The following is a 19,905-nucleotide window of genomic DNA, read 5'->3' as shown; positions in this document are numbered from 1 at the left end:
GGATGGGATACCTAACTGAAAACACCGACTATGTGCGAGCTACCTACACTGTTTCCGAAATTCAAGAATAGAGCACGTGCCACAAGGACGTTCGTGAGTACTGGCACTTGTAATAGAGACAGTCTGGTTCCCTGGGTATGCTGCGTTGGCGCCAACACAGCATACCCAGGGAACCAGGCTTTTATAGGGCTGATGCTTTATCTTTGACTCATTGTATAGCCTCTTTTAGGAAACGGGTGGCCCAGTCGTCTATGGTGCCACAGAGGTCAGTCACTCGGGGGCGCTCCAAAAAACTATCATTGTGGGTTCGAATCCCGGTGCGCCCCGATTTTGTTTCTAGGTTGACAGCACCATACCCGAGGTCGTGGGTTTCACCAAAATTCCTGTGTGAACCAATATGTGAAGCCCACTTTCCGGTGTCCCCCGCCTCATTCACTCACTCACGTGCCTGCATCACATCGGGCTTTCTTCCCACATTAAGCTGCCACGCCGTGAAATAACTGGAATACTCAAAACGGCGTTAAACCCCCATCACACTCAATACCATGTTAATGTCATTGTCACATGTACCGGAACGCAGGGACAGAAAAAGAAAATAAAACAAAAAATCTACTGAAAACTTTAATGTGTTAATGAATATGACAAATAAGTTATTTTGCACACATCTATAAAATATAAGTGAAATGAGCTTGATGATAAGGAATTATGCGGTGTACGAAAACAGGACTGCAGCTGGATGTCTAATTGCTGTGAATAGCAAGTATCATTTTTCGCCGTTTTGTTTATGTTAACAATGCAATACAAAACAATTAGACAAAAACATGTGTTGACTACGACTCGTTCTTAAATAGTTAGCTTAACTTCTTCTTACCTAAATGTCTGAAAATTCACATTTCCTTTCGCAACTGACATGAAACCAGCTTTCAACACTTCTCCGTTATCCCGTTGCAAGTAATATTTGTGACAGACTATAGTTATCATTTATGTCATCAATCAAGTCTGTCCAGTGATATATTTTTCAACTTCTCACACTTTAATAACATATTTGGTCATTTTCTGAATTCAATTTTAACTTTTACACAATTGAAATATAAATAGAAGATGAAGGTCTTAAGCAGAGCATCAGTTAAGAAACAGTTAGCTGCTGGCTCACTCTCGAGACGACATGTACAGGGACATCTCGTGAATCCGGACACCCCGCCTACCGGTCAATCTTGATGAGACATAATATAGATGATTACCATTGAAATGGTACAGTCCAGATTGTCGAGGTTTAACTGTGTGTAGATATATCGGTTGAGGGGAAGTAGGTTTGGAAATCTACCAGTCTGTGGGTCGTAACATGTTATAGTTATTTCAAACACTATTCACAACCAATATAGATAAATGCAGTCGCAGTTTCCGTTATGAACCCGACGATCCCACGTATCTACGCATGATTCGCTACGTTCTTCACATAGAACGTATTCGCAATTCAGCTTGGCACTTCAGCTACATCGGCGGACATTTATCTGTCGTGTACCCGCAGTTGCTTGACTCGGGGTCAAAGGCCATGTAGGGTCCACATGACATGCGCGAGCCCATGTAGTCGGTGCACGAGTAGTAGCCGTGGCAGTCCTCTTCGTCGGCCCACAATCCAGCTCCATTCTCCGCACACGTCAGGGGCATGTTATCAGGAAGTTCTGAAACACAGCGATGCAGAGCGCGTCCTATGTAGTCTTGATTAGCATCATCGACATTTTAGCATAACGTGTTACCAACACCAATCTCATTAACACCAGATCTTAGTTCTCGCTACCGCAAAACAAAAATCTGACGACTGTGACCCACCAATGAAATGACTATCAAGAAATCGATATTAGCCAATCAGAAAGCAGCTTTCTCGAGCTATACGGCACTAATTTCAAACTGGGAACTGAGATTTGAAAAATATTTTGACAAAGTCTCCATTCAAAATCTATTATGTGGCATACATTGTATGGCAGTACTTCCCACGGGCAAGACAATGGTTCTTCCCTTCGAATGTTTACCATATTGAAGCAAGGGATAGACGATGATTTTGACGGAAACTGTCGTAAAGCACGTAATTGTCGTTCGGAATACCCCATGTTAAACTTTTCGAGGTGGCATGTTTAGAAAACACATAACGACTGTCACTTTCCTGATCTGGTAATCGACGCTTTCGTTGCTCGGATGAAATGTCGTTCTGACGCGCCCCGTAATGGAACGTACTAAGGTCTTTGATATGAACTAAGAACTAAGATATGATGTTAATGAGATTGAACCAACACTAGAAAACTATATGTTCTATGCATATACAGGGTCACATTTATATTAGATACCGACCATTGATTTGATCGTTGGCTCCGTCTGCCAGAGAAAAGAAACATGTCTTGTATGTTAGCAGTGGCCGAAAACATATTCTGTCTCTTGCCAATACGTTCAACGCCCCCTTCCCTCCATCCAACCTAACCTCACCCCTTTCCTATCCCCAGCTCGATCCCCCAGTCCCAGCCCTATCCCCTATCCCTATTTCCAGCACCAGCTCGATCCCCCAGCCCCAGTCCTATCCCCAGCCCTAGCTTGATCCCCTAGCCCCAGTCCTATCCCCAGCCCCAGCTCGACCCCCCAGCCCTAGCCCTAGCCCCTAGCCCTATTACCAGCCCAAGCTCGATCCCCCAGCCCCAGTCCTATCCCCAGCCCTATTCCCAGCCCCAGTCCTATCCCCAGCCTTTCCGCAGTCCTACTATAATGTTGTAGCTCTCTACATAAAGCAAGTCTAGATTTTTCCGCAGGTTCAAGCTGAATCTCACCGAGGCCCCTTTTCATTTTAAATGGATTTTTTTGGGTTTCTATCAAAATTATATATTTCTAGAAACTAAACGTTCGTCCAGAAGTACGGGTAACGTACCAATGCGGTTGATTGAAGGGAACACACCCTCTGGGCGGGGCTTCCTGGTCGGTGGCTTCCTGGTCGGTGGCTTCCAAGCAGGGGGAGCCGTGACTGGTGACGGCTTCTCAATAGGCGGTTCATTCGGGAACTCATTGGCTGGACGGATTATCTCGGAGATCCGTCTAAGCAGTGGATACTTTCCGAGTCCACAGCCGTTCCCTGTGAAGTCGTCCATCTCCACGGACCAGATGAAGGCGCCACCTAGGTTCTGGCTGTTGATGTAGTTTGCCTGGGAGAGGACGCAATAGCCAAGGTGAAGGTCATCGAACGGTAACACCAAATATCATAAGAGCTGACCTATATTTTCAGGTAGGACCTTGAGAGTTCGTTTGAGGTAAATCGTGTGGATGGATGAGTGTACGAGTGTGTAATGTGTGGGCACATGTAGGATTCACGTGTGTGTGAATAATGTATATAGTATGTTGACTTGTGTGTGCGTGCATGTATATATGTAGTCATTCATACGTATGTATCTAGGCATGCATGTGTGTACATGTGTGAGCATGCATACACGTGAGCGTGTGAACATACTGCTATTTATCATACTACTTCAATCGATGTATTATATTGTTTTTTAAATCATTTTTTGATGATCTTCAAGTTAATGTTTTACCAAGTGTCTCATAGGTTAGATCTGCCCGAATAGTGTTCATCTGTACAACCAGTGACACGTTAACAAACAATTTCCTTTCTCGTTATTTTCTTTTCTCTCTAAATGACAAAATAAACGTCACTTAGAATCGGTTCTGTTTATCAGAAAAAACATTCACAAAAACAAAAACTTTAAGCAATAAAAAAAGAATAAGAAAGCCCAAGGTGGCCAACTTTGATGCTTTCGACTTCCACGTGCTCGGTTGGTGCTGAAAGTCAAGAGTCAATACTAGGATTTATACCGGGGCAAAACTTGGATTTAAACCGACAGACAATGAAGGTAAGGGACGCAACTCTGTACAGTGAGATGTGGCGCCTCAGACTATTAACTTTAAAATAAAAACCATTGCTTATCGCAATGAAGGGAAACAATCTTCAAAGTAAGTGAAAAAAATGATTGCGATTTTGTGGCGAATTTCAATTTTCCAGGGTACATTTAGTCAATTTCCGAGAGAGACAAAATCATAATATTCATAGAAAGTACTTAAATGTCCAAGTGAATGTGCTGAAATCACATGCTCCGTAATCGACTTCCAAAACAAACGTATTTGGGGGCGTGGTCTTAAGCTACGGCGCAGCGGCGACAACTGTTCTCTACGTTTGATGCTTTTGGCGCGTTTATCTATCTTATGATTCTCAGCCCGTATTCATATACTACTTCTGCTATTTCTAGTAATCCTACAAAAATAACAACATTGCATACATTGTTGAATGTGTGAAACGAACCTTAATCTTGATATTGTGAATAATTAAAATAACAATTAACAATCGGTAACTTGCGTTTAATTACTGACATCCTGTTGAATAAAAAGAACACCAAGCGGCCCTCGACCCGATTCCACGCAATAAATGCCAGTCAGGCATTATTCCCTGAGTAAACAACTGAAGGCATCACCTACCGAGGACACATAAGTTGTGGACGCAGTAATCAATGATGGTAATCACAGTGAAGGATGAAAAAACCTAGGTAATTTATTAACAAACCAAAGGCAGGAGCGGGCATGCTGGGCGTTGGCCCGATCGGTATAATTGTTGAAATTACGCAGCGCGTCAACACCGGGAACCCAGTTTAACCACAGTAAGGGGAATTCCCTCAGTGGCGATCATTTTGGGGACGCCTGTCGTTTTTGTTTTTTTGGTTTGTAAGAGCAATAATGGTTAACTGTCACTGAGACATCAGTAATTTCATAGTAGTGAATAGTGCTGGATATTAGCCGAAGCGTCGCCCACCTTGATCCCAATGCTGTTGACGTCATCGTATCCCACCCACTGGTCCCCGCCGAAGGCGTATGGGGAGTTCTGCTCCTCGATCCATTCCTTCGTCCACGAGTTGAATCTGATGTTTTCACAGATCTGGAATACAGTGCGGAATACCAATGTGGTGGCAATGTTCCTTATTACCTACTGAGCAGCATCTTCACAGGGAACACAGGGGGAAATAATGATGGAAACTATTGCCATATAAGCCTTTTGAAAAAATCACCCCAAAAAGGTTTATGTTCAGAAAAGAAGTTTAACAAACGAGAAGATGCTGAATGACCAATCATTTTATTTTTAGTTTATTTATTTAAATTCAAAATGGACCCGAATGAACAATCCAGACATGGGTCTAAGAGCATGAAATATCGCTTTGTTTCTGAAGGAAGACTTAATGATAGATGATATAGACCGAGGCTCGTGTCAGTTACCCACCTCATAGTAGGCAAGGATCCCCGGCTCCTTGGTAATCCTGCCCCCTTTGCCTCCCCCAGTGGCGTTCGCCCCGATCCACGTGTTGCTCGGGTTCATGAGGGTGTAGCTCATCCCGTAGGTGGCCAGGCCGAGGATTAGCTTCTCATTGGGCACGCCCTGCTGCTTCCAGAACTGAACTGTCCAATTCTGTAATCAGACATACTGCCGTATACTGTAGCCCGGACATCTGTGAGTTCAGACTATGCTGGAACAGGACATCAGACATACCACCGTATACTGTAGCCCAGATATCTGTGAGTTCAGACTAATACTGGAACAGGACATCAGACATACCACCGTATACTGTAGCCCAGATGTCTGTGAGTTCAGACTAATAATGGAACAGGACATCAGACATACCACCGTATACTGTAGCCCAGACATCTGTGAGTTCAGACTAATACTGGAACAGGACATCAGAGATACTACCGTATACTGTAGCCCAGACATCTGTGAGTTCAGACTAATAATGGAACAGGACATCAGAGATACTACCGTATACTGTAGCCCAGACATCTGTGAGTTCAGACTAATAATGGAACAGGACATCAGAGATACTACCGTATACTGTAGTCCAGACATCTGTGAGTTCAGTCTTATACTGGAACACAGAGAAACTACCATGGGCTGTATAGATCTCAGTATGGTCTACTTACCAGTCTAACGTAACATCTTAACATACGGTATACCTTAGTTGTACCTTGTTTACCTTGTACTACGAATACAGATAGAACGATACTTTTTCAATCCTGAAGTATGATCTTCACAAAGGGTACATACTATTATGAAAATGTCTTCCTTATTTCTTGGCACTGTAAAGAAATAGTGTTTGTTCAGACAAAGAAGTATTTCGTTGTAACTGTCTGCACTTCAGAATTGCATCTCCAATCTTGATAACTGTAAGTTTATTTTATTATTCTCAGAATGTAGCCCACGACGTTGACGCACCTGACACAGACTCTTTCTCTCCCCATCGTCCGCTTTGCTAGGAGTGATGCTGCTATGGTGCCCGATGTTCTTTTCCCACAGCCCATGATAGTTGTACGTCATTAACAGCATATAATCGAGATATCTGAAATAACACGGCGTCACCAACAGCATATAATCGAGATATCTGAAATAACACGGCGTCACCATCAGCATATAATCGAGATATCTGAAATAACACGGCGTCACCAACAGCATATAATCGAGATATCTGAAATAACACGGCGTCATCATCAGCATATAATCGAGATATCTGAAATAACACGTCGTCACCAACAGCATATAATCGAGATATCTGAAATAACACAGCGTCACCAACAGCATATAATCGAGATATCTGAAATAACAGGGCGTCACCAACAGCATATAATCGAGATATCTGAAATAACACGGCGTCACCATCAGCATAAAATCGAGATATCTGAAATAACACGGCGTCACCATCAGCATATAACCGAGATATCTGAAATAACACGGCGTCACCAACAGCATATAATCGAGATATCTGAAATAACACGGCGGCGTCATCAGCATATAATCGAGATATCTGAAATAACACGTCGTCACCAACAGCATATAATCGAGATATCTGAAATAACACAGCGTCACCAACAGCATATATTCGAGATATCTGAAATAACAGGGCGTCACCAACAGCATATAATCGAGATATCTGAAATAACACGGCGTCACCATCAGCATATAATCGAGATATCTGAAATAAAATGGCTTCACCAACAGCATATAATCGAGATATCTGAAATAACACGGCGGCATCACCATCAGCATATAATAGAGATATCTGAAATAACACGTCGTCACCAACAGCATATAATCGAGAAATCTGAAATAACAGGGCGTCACCAACAGCATATAATAGAGATATCTGAAATAACACGGCGGCATCATCATCAGCATATAATCGAGAAATCTGAAATAACAGGGCGTCACCAGCAGCATATAATCGAGATATCTGAAATAACACAGCGTCACCATCAGCATATAATCGAGATATCTGAAATAACACGGCGTCACCAACAGCATATAATCGAGATATCTGAAATAACACGGCGTCACCATCAGCATATAATAGAGATATCTGAAATAACACGGCGGCATCACCATCAGCATATAATCGAGAAATCTGAAGTAACACGGCGTCACCAACAGCATATAATCGAGATATCTGAAATAACACGGCGTCACCATCAGCATATAATCGAGATATCTGAAATAACACAGCGTCACCAACAGCATATAATCGAGATATCTGAAATAACACGGCGTCACCATCAGCATATGATCGAGATATCTGAAATAACATGGCGTCACCAACAGCATATAATCGAGATATCTGAAATAACACGGCGTCACCAACAGCATATATTCGAGATATACTTGGATGAATAGCATAGCGTCACCAACAGCATATATTCGAGATATACTTGGATGAATAGCATAGCGTCACCAACAGCATATATTCGAGATATACTTGGATGAATAGAATAGCGTCATCAACAGCATATGTTCGAGATATCTGTCGCCATGAAAACATCTTCCCGAGGCAAGCGAGTTAACTGGGTATAAAAGTCCAGTTTCCACCCCTGCCGAACTAGACTGGTATTTTGGAGTTACATTTAAGGTGGACTAACGAGTCAATGCACAGTCCAATCAAAATCTCGCAACGAAATCGAAATCCGGTTCGTTAACTGTCGTACAGATTTCGGTCGATTGCAGGATTTGCAAAGCATGTGCACCGCCAACTCGTTGTCAAAAGATATTTTCCAAACCTTTTCATGTTTTTAATCAAGGTTCTCGCATGATCTGATGCACTTCGCGATGTAAGACCCGTTTTATCACAATATAGTTCCAATCTCATTAAAATCAGATCTTAGTTCTCGCTATCGCTAAACAAAGATCTGAGGACATCCCATTACGGGTCACGTCAGAACGCCATTTCGCGAACTTTGACCAACCACTAAAATGACTACCCAGAAGTCGACATCAGCCAATTAGAAAGCACCTTTCTCGAGCTTTACGGCACCCTGGCGACCTGGCGACTTCCATTTCAGACTAGGCTTGAAAAATATCTTGACACAGTTCTCGATTAAAAATTTGAAAATTGAACAAACGAACATTCCGGAATGTCTAATAAATAGTTGAGATTGTATGGCAGTGCTTAATGGTGATGCGGACGGTGCCTGAGAACCAAGATTATTATTTTTTTTAGCCTTATAGGACAATGAGGAATAGGTTATGATTTTAATGAGATTGATTATCGATCAGATCGTCTTGACAGGGCGCCGCCATTTTGTTAGAAACAAATGCAAGTGGTGGAATGGGATTGGTCCATAGGAGAGGTTCAGAAGGGACATAATTCATAATAATTACTGGTGGCGCTACGAGTCAGCGAGCCTGACCACACGATGCCGTTAGTCGCCTTTTACGACAAGCATAGTCGCCTTTTACGGCAAGCATGGATTGCTGAAGGCCTGTTCTACCCCGGGTCGAGTGTGCCTGAGGAAAGCCCGGAGGTCGAAAGCTTGATATATTTATATATTTATTTGAACACAAAAGAAGATAAGTAATGATATATATTTTCAACAACGCAATACAAGGCTCAATAATAGATTGAATTCAGTCTCCTAAACCAACATCTGACGCCATCATATACTCATATCCAACTTGAATTCATTGAATCCTTACCCATAAACAAATGTGTATATGCATAGGATTAATGTTGAATACCACCTTCAACAGTTAATATATAACTCACTTGTGGATTTTCGTCGTTTCGTAGGCGTTGTCAATGAAGAAAAGCCCTGCAGCAGTAGCCAACGTCAGTATCATTTTCTCATTCCCTGTCTGCCTAGCCTCTTCTTGGAGTTTTTCCTGAAACGTCTAAACGAAAAACGTCCATTCACGAATTAGCATCTATCACATACATATACGAGCGTTATAGTTGAAGCCGAAATTTCATACTCAAATGAACAAAACCGATGTTTGTCATATTTTGGAAGAAAATAACGTCCACAGATTTTGGGAAATTTCCCGTCATTTATTCAACGTTATGTTTGCGATTTGTTAATGTTTAACTGATCATGACGAACCATAACATAAAACAGATATGAACTATAAACTGTGAACATGAAAAATCAACCAAATCATTTATTAAACGAGAACATTAATTCATTTTATTCATTTCATTCTCTCTCTTAAATTCCTTTAAATTTATTTCAGATTTCTTTCTTTCTGAAGCTTTACTACTTATTAAAGATTTATAGGAATTCTTGTTTCTCTTACAATTAATCGAATTCGACGGATCACGTTGCGAGATTACCAACAGAGAAGTTAATTTGGTGATTAGGTGTGAAACGCACATGGCCGCCTTTACATCCCGTCAATTTTACGACATTGACAGGTCGGTTTTCGGTAGGTGAGACCTGTTCGCCATGTTTACCGAGCCTCGATCTCATCTTGACCTCTCCCTCACTACCCCGCCCTGAAACGTGACTTTTATAAGAAGGCGCTTGTATCCTCTGTTTGTTTACGGATTTTCCATAGCAATTTGGTTAATTGGATCCAGCTTGACACCAACATTGAGAATAAACTATTTAGCAGGTTTTTGTCAGTTTGTTTTGAAGGATACATGTAGTTTATATTGATGCAGCCGGAAGGTCATGGGATAAAACAAGGCAGCAAGCACTAGATGTGCTCAAACGGTTTATATATGGAAGGAAAGGGCGTTAAATTTCTTATTTGGGAATATACTTACAAAGACATTGTACCTTCAATAAGGTGGTAATCTTGTATTTGTCGGAGGAGACACTAGATATGGACGCGTACCTTCAATAAGGTGGTAATCTTGTATTTGTCGGAGGAGACACTAGATATGGACGCGTACCTTCAACAAGGTGGTAATCTTGTATTTGTCGGAGGAGACACTAGATATGGACGCGTACCTTCAATAAGGTGGTAATCTTGTATTTGTCGGAGGAGACACTAAAAAGGACGCGTACCTTCAATAAGGTGGTAATCTTGTATTTGTCGGAGGAGACACTAGATATTGTCGGAGGAGACACTAGATATGGACGCGTACCTTCAATAAGGTGGTAATCTTGTAATTGTCGGAGGAGACACTAGATATGGACGCGTACCTTCAATAAGGTGGTAATCTTGTATTTGTCGGAGGAGACACTAGATATGGACGCGTACCTTCAATAAGGTGGTAATCTTGTATTGCTCGGAGGAGACACTAGATATGGACGCGTACCTTCAATAAGGTGGTAATCTTGTATTTGTCGGAGGAGACACTAGATATGGACGCGTACCTTCAATAAGGTGGTAATCTTGTATTTGTCGGAGGAGACACTAGATATGGACGCGTACCTTCAATAAGGTGGTAAACTTGTATTTGTCGGAGGAGACACTAGATATGGTGGCGTACCTTCAATAAGGTGGTAATCTTGTATTTGTCGGAGGAGACACTAGATATGGACGCGTACCTTCAATAAGGTGGTAATCTTGTATTTGTCGGAGGAGACACTAGATATGGACGCGTACCTTCAACAAGGTGGTAATCTTGTATTTGTCGGAGGAGACACTAGATATGGACGCGTACCTTCAATAAGGTGGTAATCTTGTATTTGTCGGAGGAGACACTAAAAAGGACGCGTACCTTCAATAAGGTGGTAATCTTGTATTTGTCGGAGGAGACACTAGATATTGTCGGAGGAGACACTAGATATGGACGCGTACCTTCAATAAGGTGGTAATCTTGTAATTGTCGGAGGAGACACTAGATATGGACGCGTACCTTCAATAAGGTGGTAATCTTGTATTTGTCGGAGGAGACACTAGATATGGACGCGTACCTTCAATAAGGTGGTAATCTTGTATTTGTCGGAGGAGACACTAGATATTGTCGGAGGAGACACTAGATATGGACGCGTACCTTCAATAAGGTGGTAATCTTGTAATTGTCGGAGGAGACACTAGATATGGACGCGTACCTTCAATAAGGTGGTAATCTTGTATTGCTCGGAGGAGACACTAGATATGGACGCGTACCTTCAATAAGGTGGTAATCTTGTATTTGTCGGAGGAGACACTAGATATGGACGCGTACCTTCAATAAGGTGGTAATCTTGTATTTGTCGGAGGAGACACTAGAAATGGACGCGTACCTTCAATAAGGTGGTAAACTTGTATTTGTCGGAGGAGACACTAGATATGGTGGCGTACCTTCAATAAGGTGGTAATCTTGTATTTGTCGGAGGAGATACTAGATATGGACGCGTACCTTCAATAAGGAGGTAATCTTGTTTTTGTCGGAGGAGACACTAGATATGGACGTGTACCTTCAATAAGGAGGTAATCTTGTTTTTGTCGGAGGAGACACTAGATATGGACGCGTACCTTCAATAAGGTGGTAATCTTGTATTTGTCGGAGGAGACACTAGATATGGACGCGTACCTTCAATAAGGTGGTAATCTTGTATTTGTCGGAGGAGACACTAGATATGGACGCGTACCTTCAATAAGGTGGTAAACTTGTATTTGTCGGAGGAGACACTAGATATGGACGCGTACCTTCAATAAGGTGGTAATCTTGTATTTGTCGGAGGAGATACTAGATATGGACGCGTACCTTCAATAAGGTGGTAATCTTGTATTTGTCGGAGGAGACACTAGATATGGACGTGTACCTTCAATAAGGAGGTAATCTTGTATTTGTCGGAGAAGACACTAGATATGGACGCGTACCTTCAATAAGGTGGTAATCTTGTATTTGTCGGAGGAGACACTAGATATGGACGTGTACCTTCAATAAGGAGGTAATCTTGTATTTGTCGGAGGAGACACTAGATATGGACGCGTACCTTCAATAAGATGGTAAACTTGTATTTGTCGGCAGGGACGCTGCCTCTGACCCCTGGGAACTCCCAGTCCATGTCCATCCCGTCCAAGTTGTGCTGGCGGAGGAAAGCGACAGCGTTCTCGGCCCACTTGGATATCGTGTTCTCGGTTTCTATGACTTTCTTGAACGGCTTCGATCCTTCCTTCCATCCCCCCACCGCAAGCAACACGCGCAGGTTAGGGTTTCGTTTTTTAAGAGCAGCGGTCTTGGCGTATAATGCTGAAAACATTGAAGTTGGTGTTATTATATGTGACAAAAACACAAAACCACTCTTTTTAGATATTGGATATTGTTTAATCGATCCATGCCGTTAATGTACCGTGACACGCATTCAACCAAATCAACGAGACTGACCACAATATTCATTGAGTCACCTCAATAGAGTGCTGGCGAAAGGAGGCGACTGCCAGGAAAGCCAGTCATATGTTTTTAAGAGAAATTTCTTAGAATGGTCTCTATGATGAAATGAAACATTTTGAAGATGCATAAAAGTACAAAAAACAATGAAAATAACGGACTGACACAACAAGAAAAACACCTGAAGCATTGTTTCCCAAAAAATAATTTGAAGATACGTGTTGCTATTGAAGATGGTGTTCCGAAGATGGTATTTTAGTCCAAATACTCAAATAATCATGGACTACCAATCAGCGAAAGCTTTTCTACGGCCGCATGATGCAATTCGACTTTCGAAACATTCAAACGGGAAATATGTGAATTGCGACAATATGGCGTTCATCGCCAGCCCAGTGCTACACTTTCTATTCGGTACATGTATTATAGTTATTGGTGAATTCCTAATAAGTACCAACTGAAAATATTCAACATCTGTAAATAAAGTTGAAGCAATTGTAGAAGTCGCAGTTGCAGTTGTAGTAGTAGTTGTAGTACTAGGAGAAGAATTATAGTGACAGACATGGTATATATATAATTTACAGAAAATTAAGAGAATTATTTTACTGACCATTCCAGCCACTAGGTTTTTCATCCCCTTCAACGTTGGGTCCTAGTCCCCATGGCAACACCTTTGCGAAAGCCACGATGACGTGTGTACACAGGAAGGGGTCGATGTCGCCCGGTTGGAACCGGCCGTAGTCGCTGCGCCACCTGGCGTCACTGCTGTAGTAGCAGAACATCTTCTTATCCTGTCCTGCAACAACCATTTTATGTATATTATTTATTACATGAAGAATATATGTCGTCGGTCATGTTCTTATTAGTATGGCCATTTCGTATAGTAGATAAACAGCTTGTATAGTATTTTGTTTGTTGTTTTTTTAACGCCGCACTAATACCAGCAATAGTTCCAGCTATATGACGGCGGTTTGTATGTAATCGAGTCTGGACCAGACTATCCAGTGATTTATATCTTGAACCTTGATCTACGCAACTTGGATACGATGACATGCATCAACCAAGTTAGCGAGCGTGACCACCCAATCCCGTTAGTCGCCTCTCACAACAAGCATGGGTTGCTGAAGACCAATTCTAACTCGGATCTTCACGGATGTTTATATAGTTGATAAACATAGCCAGCTGTTTGACATCATGTGCATTTGTTGATGCATGCCACAGACATTTTCAAATTATTGGCTGTTGAGAACACTATATGATACTAGAATCCGAAATATATAAGACGGTCTAAACAAACGCTAAAGCCTAGTTTATATATGCACAACTTTGCCCCAGGAAGTATTTTACTTCCAGGGGTACGAAATGTGCCCCACCTATCGAGTTGGGGTATATAATCCCCTGGGGTAAATTTAAAAAGCATGTTTATATGACGAAATTGTCCCCTCAGGGTACATTTTGCCCCCTGGGTAAATGTGTGCATCTGAGGTAGGATTTGTTTCTATTTTGATAGAAACGAGCACAAACGTTTAAATTGAAAATGACCCTCAGTAACATGGGCTTGCTTCATTTAAAGCTTATAGCATTACAGTAAGGGATGGGCGGAAGGGAAAATATATGGTTCAGGGACTGTGAGACAGACTAAAAGAGATTCGTACATACACAAACCACGAGAACTGATAATTTTAGTAAACACCTTTGAAGAATGTATAGTTTAAAACTTACACTTAAGTCTCAACTGGAACTTCTGGCCTTTGATAGTTTTTGTTGTTGATATGAATACAGTTACAATGTATATTTTACTTCATGAATTATGTCAAGTATCGACATTCTTCTCTTCTGTAAGTCCTTATTTTTTAGTATTCGGTACCTCATCCTTAAATCGAATTTTATAAAATGGTATGGTCCGTGCCGAATGTCTATCGGTCCTATTAAATACCATCGGAACTCCGTTTGTCTCACACTGCTAAAACATACATATTCTACAGTGCAGAGGATTTCGAATTAACGACGTTTTACCAAATCGGATGATCTCACACTCCTTCATCTCCAACTGGGGCCAGAACGGGGATGGAGATGGGATGAGGGTGAGTTGGGGTGTTTCAGCAGGTGACAAGGATAGATGAAAAAACTAAATAGTCTTTGCGGTAATTTAGTTCAACATTTAACCCTCATATTATACGTCTATCACAAGGACATGGTGTATTGGCAGTTCAGGTGGTACCCGCGCTGCGAACATGCTTCTCTGACTTTATGTAGTCAGTAGTCATTGATCCTTTCAATGTAAATACCAGGAATTACGTTGACCATTAAAACAGTCTTTGCTTTGTCCCCTCCATCAACGTGGCGGTCATTCCTGGAGAGAGGGTCAGTGACACCCGACTGGCCAGGCATGTGGGCAAATAGTGACAGCGTGGTCAGTCGGACTACTTAGCATGATTGTACGGTAGTCGTTGGAAAAGTCTTTAAATATATTGCATTTTAATTCTTTTTTGAGAGTAATGTTTAATTTTCATTGTGCCATAACTCTTTACAAATCCAAACTCATTCGATTTCTTTGTGTACAATATTCAATTAAATTTGCAACAAAAACACGGCGATGTGAAATCTTAAACTATCCCCCTTCAGTGGAATAGTATATTATATGCGTTACGAAATTTCGGGGTATCGTTAACAACGCACATTCAGTTCTTTCAACGTCGAGGAAATTACACTTAACATCGAACATGAACAGAAACAATACATTTAAAATATAAGAAGAATGTATATCTTTTTGAGAGTTGAATAAACAAAACATGTGAGTGCAACACTTCGCTTCATGAACCTGATTCTTAAGACTTAAAGGGGAAGTGTACACGCAAAAATCACTTTCTTTCTTTTTCTAAACAAAACGCAATTTTAGAATTAATTAGTATCTGTGTTTGAAAATATACACTCATTTTTTCACAGTGAAAGTAGGAAGCTCACAATAGTGTGAAAATGATATGCCGTTATGAGGCCTTCGTTTTTCGAGCTAAACATGCCTGAGTTATCCCCCTTAGATTATGACGTAATTGGTGCCAATTCAACTGGGTCCCTGTCTATTTTCAACGCAAAAGATATCAAGTACCAGTTTGCGGTAAAACAACATGGCCTACGACACAATCCGGCGCAGTGGTGACTCAGCATAACACTATGCTGGCTGGCATCTGAGACGCTAGAATCACACACCTGGACCTACACCACGTGAAGCGGCTCTAACAAAGCATGATGACGTCATAATGTTTATCAATTGGCACCAATGACGTCATATTGCAAGGGGCATAAGCCATGGTGTTTTTGTTGTGGAAATAGAACACTTGGTAAATGTGAAAAATATAAATCGTTTTAATGCGAAAAATATGTTAATTAATTGTGATATTTTTATATTTTTGTCTTTGACACCTCTAGGTTAACACTTTTAATGTGGAAAAAGTACAAGAAAAATAGGTTCATTTCCGTGTGAACTTGCCCTTTAAGCATCCACGAAAATACTTACCTTTTTCAGCACGAAGGTCCGAAAATGGGCAAACACCTACAAATTAAACTGGGGTGTTTGTGAAAGTTTAATTTAAAAACTCATTGCAGGCTTTAGTACCGTTTAGTCAACATGCCCGCTTGACGTCTTTTGTGCCTGACATAGGTTTTCATTAAACTTAGAAAAGCTGGTACAACTTCAAATGTTACGTGCATGTGGGTCACCCTGATGAAACAGGCGTACCCTCTGTCTGTGCGATGATGATGGTGGTAGTGTATTGAAACGATCACGTCATGGCGTTACCACAACGTTTGCGCTTGCGTGTTGTCGTATAAAACAACGTCAGTGTGACGTAAAGAACAAGCCCCTAAAACGCAATCAGTTTTAACGTATATATGTTTTCTCTGAACGTATACGGATTTTACCATATAAAATGGTATTAATGAATGCGTCTGTGTACGTACAGAGAAAACATCACGTCTTTAGTATCATTTTCTCCCTAGACGTTTTCACCACATTGAACATATAACCATATATGTACGTACAGAGAGCTTTAACTACATATGTACGCACAGAGAAATCATGACGGTTTGAGTGGCATTTAGTGATACACATAAGAAAGAGAATTTATGGAGGTCAACTTCTTTGTTATGAGGAACACAATGCTTTGGAGTTAAGCTTACTCGTCAGGTCATCATTCGCCTGATGTTTTGTTTGTTTATTTGTTGTTTAACGCCGCACTCAGGAATATTACAGCTGTTTGACAGCGGTCTGTAAATAATCGAGTCTGGACCAGACATTCCAGTGATTAATATCATGAGCATCGATCCACGCAATTCGGATCGATAAAATGTCGCCTGATGAAGGAGTAAGCTTAACTCCGAAACATAATTAAGAAGTTGACATCCATAAATTCTCCTTCGTATCACGTTTTAAATATCATTTTCCCTGTGAAGCGTTTTCACCTTATTGCACATAGCTTTTACCTTATAAAAGTGTTAGCAATGAATACATGTATGTGCAATATGGAGAAAACGCTCTAGGCTATAATAACACAATAAACGTAATGGGAAATGAATGACATTTTCGAATAATCCTGGCGACATGTTGCTCGATGGGAGTTTCCTTTCTAGGTTCAAGACATTGATCGCGTAGCTCACATTACAAAAAGCAGAGGTATTGCTGGATGGTGTTCTTACCAAGAGAAGAACGTCGTTAAAGACCCTGTATATAAAGTGCAATGTCGTGAAATAAAACACATTGACCATATGCCTCTTTCTTCCCGCTTTCTTTTTCCTTCAGCTGAGTGAGTGGGTATGGTTTTACGCCGCTTTTAGCAATATTCCAACAATATCAGAAATGGGCTTCACACCTTGTACCCATGTCGGGAATCGAACATGGGTCTTCGGCGTGACGAACGAACGCTTTAACCACTAGGCTACCCGACCGCCCCCCTTCAGATGATGTCACTGATGAATGTCTTAATCAAGATATTTTTGATAATATCGGACCCGTTTCACAAAGCGGTTTCAGCGCTAATACTCTCTACGTTAACGCAGACTTACGATCACGATGAGGCCAGGGTGAATTCATGATATTCTTGTATGTTGTTGTTAAAAAGTTGAACCTGAATATACACGTCTTAAATCTACAGATACATAATTTCAGAACGTTATTTATCAATCGAAAATATGTTTGACATATGTTGCTTTTATTAACTAATTCAACAAACTCTTTTTATACTTTGTTGTGATCTAGTACGTTCTATTTGTCTCTGTAATTTACGGTTCATGTTCACGAAATATTAGCCTTTGACATTGCGATCTGTTTTGACCTAATTATCGGTGAGAAGGAGGTTTAGGGCTGGAGTGTTTCCGAGGTGCGTGTCCAGACGACAGTCGAACGTGAGGAACGTGTTGGTCGCCATGGTTACCTGTCACGTGCAGCGCGAGACACGCCAAGGCCAGGAGCACCAATATGTATGTCCTCATGGTGGAACCTGAAACAAACGTATAGAAAAAAACCGAGAATGAGACAATGCTGTATAATTATCATAATAATTACATTCCCCCGTTAATACAGTGTTAGTTTATAAATGAAAGTGTACAGAGTCGAGAGAATGGTGTGTAAAGGTAGACATGATATTTCATCAACACTCTCAGGACAACAAGCATGAAAACAGCATTTCCAGCAAACGATTTGTTTGTTTGTTGTTTAACACCGCACTCAGCAATATTCCAGCTATATGACGGCGGTCTGTAAATAATTGAGTCTGGACCGGACAATCCAGTGATTGATGTCATGAGCAGTTGCCCTAAGTCATCAACCAAGTCAGCGGGCCTGACCACCGTTGGTCGCCTCTTAATGCCACATTTCATACAACAAACATGGTTACTGGCATTTTGGGAAAGCGTTGAACATAAATGCCACATCCCCCGTACCCCGACTATATAGTTTCAGTCAAATCGTTGCGAGTAGGAGAAAACAAACATAGCCAAAAACTCCATATTAAGGTAAATACAGATAAATGGTAACTGAAAACAGTTATTTACAGCTAATAGTTACAGGAGGAGGGGTTGTATCTGTACAACAACTAATTATATTGGGCTTGACTTATACTAATGTAACAACGGTGCGTAACACGTTTTTGTAACAAACACTGCACGGCGTAAGAAAACTTGTTTAAAAGGTTAAAGTGTTTACGTATATAAGTATACGGGTTAACCCAGTGATTCACTCTCAGAATTCTACAAATTTAAGTTGACATTTGGTCTAAACATTTTCTTTCTGCAACTTTCATCAACGGGTTTCGGGGACACGGGGCCAGTTGGTTTGTGTAACCTTTGTTACATTAACGTACATTATTCAGAGGTAGTTGGACATTTCAACGCGAGGCTTGTGTTAGCAATAATGTATGAGTATGGTTTAAAGCCGCTTTTACCAATTTTCGAGCAATATCACGGCGGGGGATACCAGAAATGGGCTTCACACATTGTACCCAGGTGGGGAATCGAACGAGGGTCTTCGGCGTGTCGAGCGAAAGCGTTAACTACTAGGCTGCCCCACCGCCCCCGAGCAATAATGATATTACAGTGGCTACTTTCCCATTTGATTGAAAATAATAAATATCTGAGTTTATTTGAAATATATCATTTATACCAAGGTACATGTTTTGTCCTACGATAGCTGCATCGGTTTCATATTTACATGGCGATGTGCCTTGTAGCCAAATGGCTTGCATTTATATACCAATTTTGCTATAAGCAATGATAAAAATAATAATCTTGTGATATTTTCATTTCACAAGATTTTGTTTGGTACCGTTGAATAAAAATAATCCAAGTATGTAAAAATAACAAAAATACGTTAAAGCGTGTATTCTTACCTTGTAGCACTTGGTCTTAAACAACAAAACCCACTCCAGTAAACTCCGTCGTTAAAGGTATCCGGGAACTGCGATACTCTTCATTCTGCTTGTCGAGCTATTTAAGCCTATTAAGTACTCTGGAACGTCACGCCCTCTCGACCCTGTCTCAGCCAATCAGATGCAAGATGACAGACACCGTGTGGGGGATTGAAGGGGACAAGCCATTTTTGCGCATCACAGGTATACGAAGTAGTATTTGACGGAATAACGCCTGTGAACTGTTTATCTTTGGTCAGAAAATAGATCATGGAGTTTGAATGACCAGTTGCTTTACAGTTACAATCAGTTACCTCCCTTTGGGATAAAATCTAGACGCCAGTGGTATATACAGTATTGATCGCTCTCATGAGATCTTAACATTAGTACTTATTCTTTCATTTGAATCGTCA

General features: G+C 41.1%; 1 protein-coding gene across 1 annotated transcript; it reads right to left on the bottom strand.

Annotated features, from left to right (window-relative positions):
- Positions 1–608: 608 nt before the first annotated feature.
- On the bottom strand, positions 609–19,561 carry LOC124139477 (chitinase-3-like protein 2). The gene is made up of 10 exons (XM_046506557.2): positions 19,475–19,561; positions 18,023–18,088; positions 13,207–13,392; positions 12,205–12,461; positions 9,099–9,223; positions 6,284–6,407; positions 5,297–5,482; positions 4,835–4,957; positions 2,912–3,182; positions 609–1,682 (listed from the first exon to the last, which is right to left on the bottom strand). Exons 2-10 carry the CDS (start codon positions 18,078–18,080, stop codon positions 1,492–1,494), a joined length of 1,521 nt encoding a protein of 506 aa, XP_046362513.1. The 5' UTR covers positions 18,081–18,088; positions 19,475–19,561; the 3' UTR covers positions 609–1,491.
- Positions 19,562–19,905: the final 344 nt, after the last annotated feature.

The sequence above is a fragment of the Haliotis rufescens genome, unplaced genomic scaffold (assembly GCF_023055435.1).
Source record: "Haliotis rufescens isolate VD_foot unplaced genomic scaffold, xgHalRufe1.0.p SCAF_1, whole genome shotgun sequence".
Lineage (NCBI taxonomy): Eukaryota > Metazoa > Mollusca > Gastropoda > Lepetellida > Haliotidae > Haliotis > Haliotis rufescens.
The sequence above is the reverse complement of the archived record's forward strand: the minus strand, read 5'-3'. Positions and strand labels throughout refer to the sequence as shown.